Here is a 13,599-nt window from a genome sequence, read left to right as displayed (position 1 = left end):
GATTCGGACAGCAACATGAACATGATATTCTTATGGAGGTGCAGTGTTAATTTTTAGATGGAACTGTTAGCAGGAATAGGTTTGTATGTTAAAGCAAGGCTTGGAACAATGCTCATCCAATCAGCATCCAGGATCCAAACAACCCGTTCTATAATGTAAATGTCACACATATACATTTGAGTAAGGAGTCAAATAGCAAAAGGTGTCTCAGGCAGTATTTTAAGTATCTAAATATTGTGTTACTAGCAATCAAGGTACAGTGCATTCGGAATGTATTCAGACCCCTTTACTTTTTCCACATTTTGTTACATTACAGCCTTATTCTTAAAATTTAAAATTGATACTCCACAATGACAAAGCAAAAACAGGTTAAGACAGTTTTGCAAATTTATTACAAATAAAAAACAAATCACATTTTCATAAGTATTCAGACCCTTTATTCAATACTTTGCTGAAGCACCTTTGGCAGCGATTACAGCCTCGAGTCTTCTTGGGTATTACGCTACAAGCTTGGTACACCTGTATTTGGGAGTTTCTACCATTCTTCAAAGCAGATCCTCTCAAGCTCTGTCAGGTTGGATGGGGAGCAACGCTGCATAGCTATTTTCAGGTCTCTCCAGAGATGTTCGATTGGGTTCAAGTTAGAGGTCGACCGATTATGATTTTTCAACACCTATGCCGATTATTGGAGGACCCAAAAGGCCGATACCGATTATTGAAGGACCAAAACAGCCGCTGCCTATTAATCGGCCGATATTAAAAAAAATAATTAAAAAGCAAGTCAGTTAAGAACAAATTCTTATTTACAATGACAGCCTAGGAACAGTGGGTTAACTGCCTTGTTCAGGGGCAGAACAACAGATTTCTTACCTTGTCAGCTTGGGGATTTGATCTAGCAACCTTTCGGGTTACTGGCCCCACACTCTAACCACTAGGCTACCTGCCGCCCTACAATATTGCCGTCGAGAAATGAGAGCTTTACCATTTATGCCAAAAGCCTGGGCCTCTGATGGAGACTGTAGAACTGTCATCAACGCATGCTTCAGTATTCCCCCTTCTCTCTATGTGTGCCCAGGTCCCATAGGCATATCGAAAGGATCCCACCCTGGTCACCAATGTAGCTGACTGATGTAGAGAGAGACAAGGGCCTTAGCATAATGCAATCTAAAGCTTGTGTGATCCAGAGATGAGAACTCTGGGCTCCTGACAGGGCGAAAAGAATTCTCCCCACTGCATGTTACAATAGTAAAATTATCTGTTTTGTTATCTGTTAAACTGATTCTACATAGAATTTAGTCTTTGAGATGCTCAAACAAGCATGTTTATCTGTAGTGGGTGTTTTTCAACTCTAAAATGCACTAGACTGTGTAAGACAAAATCCACAAAGAAAAGACAACAGGCAAATGCATATGTGGTCCTAATGCCTAAATAGTGATGGCAGGGCTAGTTCAAACTGCAGTAGGATGGTTCTCCTCGCTTGGCGAGTAGCACTTGGTTGATCTCTGGGAACAGGACACAGGAGAGATGAATAGATAGTGAGAGACAAAAATGTATCAAATAAATCATCAATGTAACTTGTGAGCTAGAAAATGAACATCCTGACAGTCTGGGGCAGGCTGCACTGCATTCATCCTACTATTGATAGGGATAATGTGTAATTTCATATTTGGCAGTATGAATGAAATTAGTGGGTCACGCCTTGATGACTGTATTAGATTTACACTACGTGTCCAATACATGACTAATTTAGGAAAGGGACAATTTTAGCTAGCTGGCTAGCTAGCCATCGGAGGACAACAACACAACGAGATGCAACTATTAAACGTTTTTCTGTCAATGAGTTTTCTGTCTATCTTCTTACTGTACTGTCTTTGATAGTACCGGGGATAGTAAACAAGTTTTGATTGGTTTACAGGTTAACACTCAGCAGCGTTTGCCTGTCCAGCCACATACAGTACTTTGAAAAAGTGTGCAAGAATTGACAATGCCAACAAACAGAAATGTTTTCAAATAAACATACACAATATATAAATAACAGCTCCTCCCTTGACAGAGATCGATCATCTAAAAACTAAAGCAGATAGCTTGATACGGCCCACCTGAGTTAAAATAAGAATGGGGCCCTCCTCCTATAAAGGAAGGTTGATAGGGATAGTGTAAAAAATCTATATACAGCTTTGGTTGAGGAAATGGTGCCCACTAGTGAAGATTCTATTATATTGTATTCATGATGACATTTTTTTTTTTTTTCACCTTTATTTAACCAGGTAGGCTAGTTGAGAACGTGTTCTCATTTACAACTGCGACCTGGCCAAGATAAAGCACAGCAGTTCAACACATACAACAATACAGAGTTACACATGGAATAAACAAACATACAGTCAATAATACAGTAGAAAAATAAAGTCTATATACAGTGAGTGCAAATGAGGTAAGATAAGGGAGGTAAGGCAATAAATAGGCCATGGTGGCAAAGTAATTACAATATAGCAATTAGACACTGGAATGGTAGATGTGCAGAAGATGAATGTGCAAGTAGAGATACTAGGGTGCAAAGGAGCAAGATAAATAAATAAATAAATACAGTATGGGGATGAGGTAGTTGTATGGGCTGTTTACAGATGGGCTATGTGCAGTGATCTGTGAGCTGCTCTGACAGCTGGTGCTTCAAGCTAGTGAGGAAGATATGGGTATCCAGCTTCAGTGATTTTTGCAGTTCGTTCCAGTCATTGGCAGCAGAGAACTGTAAGGAAAGGCGGCCAAAGGAGGAATTGGCTTTGGGGGTGACCAGTGAGATATACCTGCTGGAGCGCGTGCTACGGGTGGGTGCTGCTATGGTGACCAGTGAGTTGAGACGTTACTGTTTTATATAAAGGAAAATGTATCTCCAGTCTCATACAATTAGGATTTATTTGTAAAGGGAGGATCGGTACGGTTATTGTAGTTTAGGTTAATTAATAACTTTGGCAATAAACAACTAAATTGTCTAGGCAGGGTGTTCCTTTGTAATAGGTCCTTTTGGCTCACTGCCTGTTCAGGTTATTCATAGTAGACTGCTGGGTTTGCCCCTTCACTGTAAATTCAGAATTCTTCCTTGTAAAGGAAATAAGGTATTTGATCAGAGTTACTACTAGGCTACTCGCCAACTTTGTGTCCAGCCAAAGTGAAGGCATTTCACATGCACAGTCATTATCAGGAAACTGCATGGTTTGGGGGGGAGGAGAATTACAGTACGGGAAGCAGATAGGAATATAAATACTGCGCTACAAAACAATATATGTTACAGCTGTGATATGATTATGAAAGAGCCTCTGAAGGAACAAGGAATACTTCTATTAAGGTAGAAGACTGCATGTACTGCATTTAGTGAGTGCTGAGCTTCATTTAGTTTATATGCCAATATATTTGGCTTAATTGCTTTTATTTTAAAACATTGTGATAGATTATGCAGTCTCATGAGATGCTTCTAAAGTTATCTTTAAGTGTATGCAAGTAGGGTAATAATGGTCTAGTATCTTTTTTTTTAATCCATTATATTTTTTGTTGACTTTTACTCAAAGGCGTTCCCAAATCCACTAATCTCAGGTTAAATACAGAAATGCTATTGTTATGTTTCAATATCCCCTCTGTTCTGCACAGATCTTTTTCATGTTTTTCGACATATATATTTTCCATGGTATATTATTGTGCTGTGATAGAGTCCTCAAATGGACTATATCTCTTATCTAGATTATTTATATTTTTTGGATCAATTGTTTTATTATATGTTCAAGCAAAAGGCAGAATAAATCATTGGACAAATAACAATTAGAATGTCAGCACACCCCAACAGATATTTGAACGTGGGTTTATTGTATTGATTTAAAAGTTGAATGTATGCAATTCACTAAGCTGTACTGAGCCTGATGTGTTGCATTTGTTTACATCCACTATTCTTGACTGTGTGTGTGTGTGTGTGTGTGTGTGTGTGTGTGTGTGTGTGTGTGTGTGTGTGTGTGTGTGTGTGTGTGCGTGCTGACTCATACCAGTATGGTCTAATCATGAGGTTGTCTGTAAAGTTCGAATGATGAATGTGCATGAAATGTTTGCAACATAACAAGAGATTAATAAATACAGTGCATTCAGAAACTGTTACGTTATAGCCTTATTCTAAAATCCATTAAATACATATTTTCCTCATCAATCTACACACAATACCCCATATTGACAAAGTGAAAACAGGTTTTTCGAAATGTTAAAAATAAAAACAGAAATACCTTATTTATATTCAGTATCCAGATCATTTACTATGAGACTCGGAATAGAGCTCAGGTGCTTCCTGTTTCCATGAATCATCCTTGAGATGTTTCTACAACTTGATTGGAGTCCACCTGTGGAAAATTAAATTGATTGGATATGATTTGGAAAGGCACACACCAGTCTATATAAGTTCCCAAAGTTGACAGCGCATGTAAGCAAAAACTCAAGCCATGAGGTTGAAGGAATTGTGCGTAGAGCTCCGAGACAGGATCGTGTCGAGGTATAGACCTGGGGAACGGTACCAAAAAAATGTCTGCAGCATTGAAGGTCCTGAAGAACAGTGGCCTCCATCATCCTTAAATGGAAGAAGTTTGGAACCATCAAGACTCTTCGTAGAGTTGGCTGTCCTGACGAACTGAGCAAATCGGGGGAGAAGGGCCTTGGTCAGGGAGGTGACTAAGAACCCGATGGTCACTCTGACAGAGCTCCAGAGTTCCTCTGTGGAGATGGGAGAACCTTCCAGATAGACAGCCATCTCTGCAGCACTCCACCAATCAGGCCTTTATGGTAGAGTGGCCAGACGGAAGGCACATGACAGCCCACTTGGAGTTTGCCAAAAGGCACCTAAAGGACTCTCAGACCATGAGAAACAAGATTCTCTGGTCTGATGAAACCAATGTGTCAGGTCTGGAAGGAACCTGGCACCATCCCTACAGTAAAGCATGGTGTTGGCAGCATCATGCTGTGGGGATGTTGGTCATTATGGGATATTGTGTATAGATTGATGGAAAAAACTATTTAATCAATTTTAGAATAAAGGTGTAACGTAACAAAATGTGGAAAAGTCAATGGGTCTGAATACTTTCCGAATGCACTGTAGGCCCATATTCTTTTTCCTTTGGGTCACCAGTTGCTGACTCGCTAGAGAACAAGCTCAGGCCAGCCTTATAAAGATGTAGGATCTTCATTTGATCACTCTTGTTGCTGAGAATTTTCCTGCTCAGCAGGAAATGCAAACTTGTAGTGTATTTCAGTTTTTAAAAGGCTTCTAAAGTTTAATTTCCACTTTGAAATGTCAGACTTTATTTGCCCTAACGAAAAATGTATCAACCCCTACAAAAATGTCCATTCATTACAATCCACATGATAATTCACATTTCCTGTTGCTGCAGGATTATTTTCCTGCTGTAACAAACTGGCTCCAATTAAGGTCCTACATCTGTACAGTAGTTTTAGTGTGTTCTATTTAAATGGACTGACTCATAATTCCACTTACAAAAGGATGTGGTTGCAACATTTCAAATGTTTTCTTTCTTCTCTAGTTAGAATGGAGCAGGCCTTTCTTTTGGTTTTACAAGTAGTCTTATGGCCCACTCTTGCAGGTATGTTATTGATATTTTTAAGTACTCAATGCAGTACAATACAATAGAGACTCAGGGACACATTTAAACGTTTTGTTTAGTTCATAGAACCCCCCACCTCTCGTTCTCTCTTTCCACACAGCCTTGTTCACAGTGGAGGTGGACAGTCCATTCCACGTGGCAGAGTTCCACGGTGTAGTCACCATGGGTTGCAGGTTCCAACCTGGGGGCCAGGGCCCAAACTTGTCAGTGATATGGCATCGCATCTGGCCTCCTCCAGTTGTGGAGGTGTACAGGCTGGAGAACAGACAGGAAGACCTCACTTCCCAGAATCCCCAGTACCGTGGCAGGGTACGATTGGTGACGGAAGAGATGACCAATGGGTGGGCCAAGCTAGAGGTGTCCATGCTGAGGATCAATGACTCTGGGACCTACCAATGCCTCGTGGAAATGTCGGGAGCTGATTACAAACAGACAACTTTGACTGTTAAAGGTCAGTCATGAATCTGTCAGTGTAACAGAACATTACTCTAGGCTAATTCTAATTTCCAGTCTCAGTATTGAGTAATAAACTTAAATAAACTTTAAAATAATTGTGGTAACACTTTTAGTTGCTCGTAAAACTGTAGTAATGCTGTAATTACACTTTATATTATCATGTTACATAGTAAAGTTTTTACATTCATCTATCTTTTAGCCTCCTATAAAACTATTGTTAAAAGCATGAAGAGACGTAGGGGAGATGAGGTAGAGCTGGTCTGTGAGTCTGAGGGTTATCCTCTGGCCACTATGACCTGGAAAGACAGGAGTCTCAGGAACATTAAGTCCAATGACACCACTGTTAGAACTCCAGACCAGCTTTTCCAAGTCACCAGCAAGATAACAGTGAAATCCTCTGACAAAAACAACTACACCTGTGCCTTGGTGGAGAAAGGGGAAGTTCCAAAGGGTCCATCAGCCAGGTTTGACATCCCAGGTAGGAAGTGAATTTGATAATGTTTGATAACACTTTATTTGAAGGGTACCTCAATAAAGACTTCATAACACATTCATAACTCATACATTCATATTATTCATAACACATTAATAAGCTGCTTATGCACTGCTTATAAATGTGTTATGAAGTCCTTATGTAGGTACCCTTCAAAATGTGTTATCCCCTGTTTTTTATTTTCACTTGCAATGTCTGGCCTCACACATCTTGCTTGACACCGATACCCTAGGAATGAGACTCTGTGACGTTGTACTGACTGCACAAGGTAACGGAAACTAGGAGGTTATGGTGAGGCCTACACAATTTTTTTGCATTGAGTGTAGATATGTTGTTGATTTTAAAAGGTGCTATAAACGGGTGCATTCCTCAATGATCATGGTGTCAAAGCGTAGTATTTACCCTTCCATTCAACAAAACACATTTGTAGGAGTTCTACGTCAACGTGGGAGGAAAAAGGCTTTTAATGGAGATGGATGCTCTTCATCTCCACTATCTATCCATGAAAACCAAATTTCATCCATTTCCGACACGTCTGAACTACTGGTGGTCACTGTCGGTTAAAATTTAGGGAAGTTCTGTTCGCACCGGCCTATCTGGTGTAATATCGGGTTATTTCCAAAATGCTTGTTTGTGTTTTGAACTTCTAACTGAGAACATTTGCAACTTCTTGTTATGTATTATTTGTTACGTCAGCTATATATATATTTGAAGATGCAAAATAACATTGTGAGCCTCTCAATCTTTTTTCTTCACAGATGAAATAGACCTACCAGCAATTCATAGTAAATGTAACACCCTTTCTATTGTGTTGGGCACATCACTGACAGTGGCCTTGGTCATTGCTGCTGCCATCTTTGGCTGTCGCAGATGGAGAGGTAACTATTCTGCTGTTCTTACTTGATTTGCACACATTTCTGTCTCAGGTTTACTACAAAGAGTTTCCACTTTGTTGGTGGCTGAGATAGAGACTAGATGATGTCCTGTAAACTCTAAAGGTGTAGAGATGCTGTTGAGACCAGAATAATCAATGAGATGGTGTTTTTCGACTCATGATCTTGTGACAATGCACGTTCTTAACCTATCCGAAGTGCTACGTGTGAAAACACACCCGCATACACGATTTCTGTTTTTGTGTCAGGGGGATTTTACATGTTGTAAAGTCATGTGGGTGGTTTCTCAATATAGGCCTAGTCATTCCTTATATTTAGAATAGTCCCCTATCAATCTTTTGGTTAAATCTTTACGGTATTACATAGTATTTTAAGACTGCGTGTTAAAATGAGTTAGAAAGAGGAAAGTCCCAAACTGCCTTTGACAGTAAATACTAGACAGTGACAAATGCAGTTACTACTTAGTAAGTAATAACCGTAGTAGGTACAGCAAAATATCTCTTGCAACATGGAGTGGAACGGAATATAAACTATTGTAAACTATAGCCTGCTTTATCTTTCTGCTCACAGGGAGGCCCAGGGATCCCAGCACCCCAAGCACTAACACCCTCCTGGATTAGCAGAGATCGGACCTGGACTCCTTTAGTGTCTAGCAGCTTCAACTGGCCCTGGTAATAAACTGTCAGAGGGTCACACAGATGACCTGTTCCAGGAGGTAATAGAGAAGGAGCTTGTCAGGACTGTGCTGAAGCTCCTCAGTTAGACTGAGACTGTAAACTGTGTGCAAAGGACTGAGAACACAAAAGACTCATGTACACACGTACACTCACATTGACTCTGTCAGATAAAGTTTAATCATGTTACATTTACTGATACCTCAAGAACATGTTTTACGTTTTTATATTAACAACACATTTCACAATTGTTTTGATAACAACAAACCACTGATAATGTGCTTATACCCAGTGGCGATTTTAGCATGTAAATCTTGGTGGGGCAAATGCCACAATTTTTTTTAATGCATGCCAGCAAAGACACAACAATACACAACACTAAACAATACATGAATTGCACTATAACAGTGACAAACGGTGCCTACATAAAGCTGTCCCAACAGCACCATGGAGTGAATCCTTACCACTGCTACACCTGGCTATCAGTGGAGCCTCGTCTGGCAGCGAAACAGTTCATTCAGCCCCATTTACTGACTTTTTAAAAACATACCTGATATGGCTGACTTGCAAATGTGACAAATGTGGTGTCTACTCACTCCTTGTGGATTTGTGTAAGTCGATAAGATCCTCATTGTCCTTTAATAGTAACGAACTCCAACATGAGTTTTGAATTTTGAACCATACACAAACATTATTACATTTATGTTCAATAAATTCATAATGTTTGTTCTTTATCATTAACACTTAATTCTAAAGTGCAAGCAAACAAGCTGCGACGAGGTAGGCCTATTAGTTCAGCACTTTAAAAATGGACACCAACAGAAATTCAGATAGATTCAGATAGTGAGAGAGATACAGTTAGCTTACCATTTTATTTGGCCTATGTGGTCTAAAAAGGAAGGAACATACAATCATAGACAATATACCGACACACAGACAGTGCAAACAAAACGACCCTTGCAATATATACTGGAAATACATGAACTTTTTGTTGAAAACAAATATTTGAATGGGAAGAGACTGTCACTGGCCAACATGTTTACAGACCGAATAACATTATATAGTATCCCCTCCTCGTGAAGAAAAGCACACGAGCTAATTTATGCAGCAGCATACAAGATGTTTTTGGACTCACCATTGTTGTGCTGTGGTCACTTGAACTGGAAGGTGGTTCCTTCTTGTGGGAAAATGTTGTCATCAAAGGTGCTTTCAAGACAACTGGGAACGCTGAAAAAAAACAAGGTTGAATCATGACGTCAGTGATCTTCAGGTCGGAACTAGTTCCCGGCTTGGAATTCTGAGTTGGATGACCGTTCAAAATGTATTTTCCCAATCTCAGCATGTTTTTTTTCTAAGTTTCCAGTTGTCTTGAACTCACTGAAGTTTGAGATTTCCCAGTTTCGAGCTTCTAGTTGTTTTGAATGCAGCAGAAGTCATGCTGGATTGACAGCATGGCCAATGTATTCAACCTTTTTTGGCCCATGGTGTTGCGAGTGAATGTTTATCCTTTTAAGCTTGGAAAAGACACAATTTCAGACAGATGTTTTAAACCCTTAAACCCAGACTTGGACCATACACCCTGTCCACTGAATAGTAGGCAGGGGAAGCAAAATAGTGATTGCTTTGCAACGCTTGCAGTTAGCCACTGATTCCTTCCCAACCACTCATTGTTGAATTTGCGATTTCCGACTTGTTGTATAATGTTTATGTCCAATGGCCGTTGAGCACCGATACCTATGGCAGCACCCAAGGGGGCTAGAACTGCCTAGCACTCCCTGTAGATTCTGTGGTGATGTAGTGTCCCCATGGGTGACAGAACACTGAGCCAATCACGGCGCAACTAGAGAACATTACCAATGACTACGCTCTGCATATTTCTCTGGCTGCCCCTCCACCACAGAAAGCACTGAGCTAGGCTGAAACACTTGCATTTTGGAGCTGTCTTACTCAAGAAACAGACCATGTTTGTAGGCTGCTTTATTAACTCTATGTGACATGAATTAATGCCAAAATAATATATATTTTTGCTTAACAGGTGGGGCTCAAAACAGGTGGGGCTCTGCCCCCTCCTGCCCTGAATGACGGGTCGCCACTGCTTATACCACATTTACTTGCTGTATATGCTGTACCTTTACTATGTATAATACAGAGATAATAACATGTTACATGTTTATACAGAGATGTCCCGTGTTGGGAGGTGTTATTGAAAAAACAGTTCACCTCCATGCTCACCATGAAACTCCAGAAAGCAAATGGGTGATTTCAGCCACAGTTTTAGTATTGCTCATATTAATGCAGTTATTTACAGTACCTTAAGGATTTTATGCTGTTTGATACTCATTATGAGTCTAACCATTTGCTGACCACAGTTTCATTTTCAGTCCAATGTACTTGTTCCTGTAAAACAAACTGTCTAAAGACAGCTGTGCCGAAGCAAGGAAATGCTCTTGATATTTCCCACAAAATAAAACATTCAGTCATCAAACAAACTCAGTCATCAACTCTGCTCTTCTTTCTAATTACCATAATATAACATTGTAAAACAACTGACACATGATGTGCCTTGATAACGGTTTGCTATTTGTGACAGTATGCTTTGTTACACAAGGAAACAGACAATGATTTCCCAGCATCTCCACCCTGTGAGGATCTTTTCCTTATTGATGTTGTCTTACCTCAGATATCAATGCCTTTCTTCTGTTGTCCCCAATTTACATATTGTTCTACCATGGTGTTAAATAACATAAGCCATTAGTTTGGAAGGGCATTTTTCTTCTGTGCATAATCATAAGGATCACAATTAAAATGATATTTTTCCTCTGCATTTCAAACAAATGAGTGAATTACTGGCCAACATGCTCTGTTGTTGCATTGAACTAACAACCAAAGTATGATTATCCTACAGAAAAGTCTGGTGGTTTCCAGTGCCTCTGACCTCCATTGTGTAGAGCACCCATTAGTGGTCATTACTCATTATTACAATGCTCAGCTCAAAATGGGAGTCAAGCCTGGGCTTCTGAGGCTAGAATAAATCAAGGGTTATTTGTGTAATGTATGTGGTGTTTGTGAATAAATGCCTAGCATCATCACATAAGAGCTTGGTAGTCAGGAAGCCCATATGCCAGCAATGTAACAAATGGATACATGAGTCATCAGATCTAATCTAAAATACATGTATGATCTATTTTATGTTTTGTACACGTCTGTAGCGTCCGAACTGTTTGGGCTACAAACCCCACTATGGAAAGGGGAGACTCTCTCATGAACACAACGGTTTTCTCCATTTTGCTCTAAATCACAGGACTCGTCTGAAAGTAACCTGTTACCGTTTTTTTTTTAATTTATGGAAGTAGTTTTGTGCCAACAAAAAAAGGGGTTAAATATGTGTCCAAAAAAGTGAAAATATTTCCTGAGCTTTCATATATTTTCTTGATATAGGACAGACATTTCAAAACCTTATTCATTATGATACATTTTTTGACTGTCGGTTTTACCATTTATGTGTTATTCAATGCATTTCACTGCATTTCTATATATTTTTGGGGATACCTACAGGGGTCAAATAGCCAAATGAGCCTAAGTAGAGCACACTTTTTTTATGATGTCATTTCTCAATCAAAATTTGTACTGATGGATGCAGCCTATTGAACATCATTGTAGAATAAGCCTATGCATAAAATGCATCCTCCAATTGCAATGTTTTCCTATGCCCACACATACAGTTGAAGTTGGAAGTTTACATACACTTAGGTTGGAGTCATTAAAACTAGTTTTTCAACCACTCCACAAATTTCTTGTTAATAAACTACAGTTTTGGCAAGTCAGTTAGGACACCTGCTTTGTGCATGACACAAGTAATTTTTCCAACAATTTGTTTACAGACAGATTATTTCACTTATAATTCACCGTATCACAATTCCAGTGGGTCAGAAGTTTACATACACTAAGTTGACTGTGCCTTTAAACAGCTTGGAAAATTCCAGAAAATTATGTCATGGCTTTAGAAGCTTCTGATAGGCTAATTTGACATAATTTGAGTCAATTGGATGTATTTCAAGGCATACCTTCAAACTCAGTGCCTCTTTGCTTGACGTCATGGGAAAATCAAAAGAAATCAGCCAGGACCTCAGAAAATAAATTGTAGACCTCCACAAGTCTGGTTCATCCTTGGGAGCAATTTCTAAACGCCTGAAGGTACCACGTTCATCTGTACAAACAAATGTATTCAAGTATAAAAACCATGGGACCATGCAGCCATCATACCGCTCAGGAAGGAGACGCGTTCTGTTTCCTAGAGATGAACGTACTTTGGTGCAAAAAGTGAAAATCCATCTCAGAACAACAGCAAAGGACCTTGTGAAGATGCTGGAGGAAACAGGTACAACAGTATCTATATCGACAGTAAAACGAGTCCTATATCGACATAACCTGAAAGGCCGCTCAGCAAGGAAGAAGCCACTGCTCCAAAACCGCCACAAAAAAAGCCAGACTATGGTTTGCAACTACACATGGGGACAAAGACTGTTTGGAGAAATGTCCTCTGGTCTGATGAAACAAAAATGGAACAGTTTGGCCATAATGACCATCGTTATGTTTGGAGGAAAAAGGGGGATGCTTGCAAGCCGAAGAACACCATCCCAACCGTGAAGCATGGGGGTGACAGCATCATGTTGTGGGGGTGCTTTGCTGCAGGAGGGACTGGTGCACTTCACAAAATAGATGGCATCATGAGGAAGAAAATTATTTGGATATATTGAAGCAACATCTCAAGACATCAGTCAGGAAATCAAAGCTTGGTCGCAAATGGGTCTTCCAAATGGACAATTACCCCAAGCATACTTCCAAAGATGTGGCAAAATGGCTTAAGGACAACAAAGTCAAGGTATTGGAGTGGCCATCACAAAGCCCTGACCTCGATCCTATAGTATAGAACATTTGTGGGCAGAACTGAACAAGCGTGTGCGAGCAAGGAGGCCTACAAACCTGACTCAGTTACACCAGCTCTATCAGGAGGAATGGGCCAAAATTCACCCAATTTATTGTGGGAAGCTTGTGGAAGGCTACCCGAAACATTTGACCCAAGTTAAACAATTTTTAGGCAATGCTACCAAATACTAATTGAGTGTATGTAAACTTCTGACCCACTTTGAATGTGATGAAAGAAATAAAAGCTGAAATAAATCACTCTCAACTATTATTCTGACATTTCACATTCTTAAAATAAAGTGGTGATCCTAACTGACCTAAAACAGGGAATTCTTACTTGGATTAAATGTCAGGAATTGTGAAAAACTGAGTTTAAATGTAATTGGCCAAGGTGTATGTAAACTTCCGACTTCAACTGTATTGTCAGAAGAAAAATGTATATTTTTAATCCGGAGCTCACGGTCAATCGTGAATTATATTTCTTTACATTTTTTCTGGTGAAATGTCCAAACTGC

General features: G+C 39.7%; 1 protein-coding gene across 5 annotated transcripts; it reads left to right on the top strand.

Moving 5' to 3' along the window:
• Positions 1-3,172: 3,172 nt before the first annotated feature.
• On the top strand, positions 3,173-10,655 carry LOC106561458 (programmed cell death 1 ligand 1). 5 transcript variants are annotated; one of them, XR_001318792.2, is made up of 7 exons: positions 3,270-3,340; positions 5,566-5,621; positions 5,743-6,093; positions 6,298-6,576; positions 7,350-7,469; positions 8,055-8,155; positions 10,194-10,655. XR_001318792.2 is itself a non-coding variant. In XM_014125455.2 (6 exons), exons 2-6 carry the CDS (start codon positions 5,567-5,569, stop codon positions 8,102-8,104), a joined length of 855 nt encoding a protein of 284 aa, XP_013980930.1. In that variant the 5' UTR covers positions 3,173-3,340; positions 5,562-5,566; the 3' UTR covers positions 8,105-10,655. The 5 variants fall into 5 exon arrangements, 4 of the variants coding, with proteins under 4 accessions (XP_013980930.1, XP_013980933.1, XP_013980921.1 ...); XM_014125455.2 differs by having other exon boundaries at positions 3,173-3,340; positions 5,562-5,621; positions 8,055-10,655; XM_014125458.2 differs by having other exon boundaries at positions 3,235-3,366; positions 5,562-5,621; positions 8,055-10,655.
• Positions 10,656-13,599: the final 2,944 nt, after the last annotated feature.

The sequence above is a fragment of the Salmo salar genome, chromosome ssa01 (assembly GCF_905237065.1).
Source record: "Salmo salar chromosome ssa01, Ssal_v3.1, whole genome shotgun sequence".
Taxonomy (NCBI): Eukaryota; Metazoa; Chordata; class Actinopteri; order Salmoniformes; family Salmonidae; genus Salmo; species Salmo salar.
This window is presented reverse-complemented; position numbering and strand designations above follow the sequence as displayed.

Bases quoted from the DNA above. Each gene is read 5' to 3' on its own strand.
- LOC106561458 (XM_014125446.2), top strand. From the start codon at position 3,294: ATGATTATGAAAGAGCCTCTGAAGGAACAAGGAATACTTCTATTAAG. The intron at 5,622-5,742 runs GTATGTTATTGA...CTTTCCACACAG, and splicing joins CTTATGGCCCACTCTTGCAG to CCTTGTTCACAGTGGAGGTG. The intron at 6,094-6,297 runs GTCAGTCATGAA...TCTATCTTTTAG, and splicing joins GACAACTTTGACTGTTAAAG to CCTCCTATAAAACTATTGTT.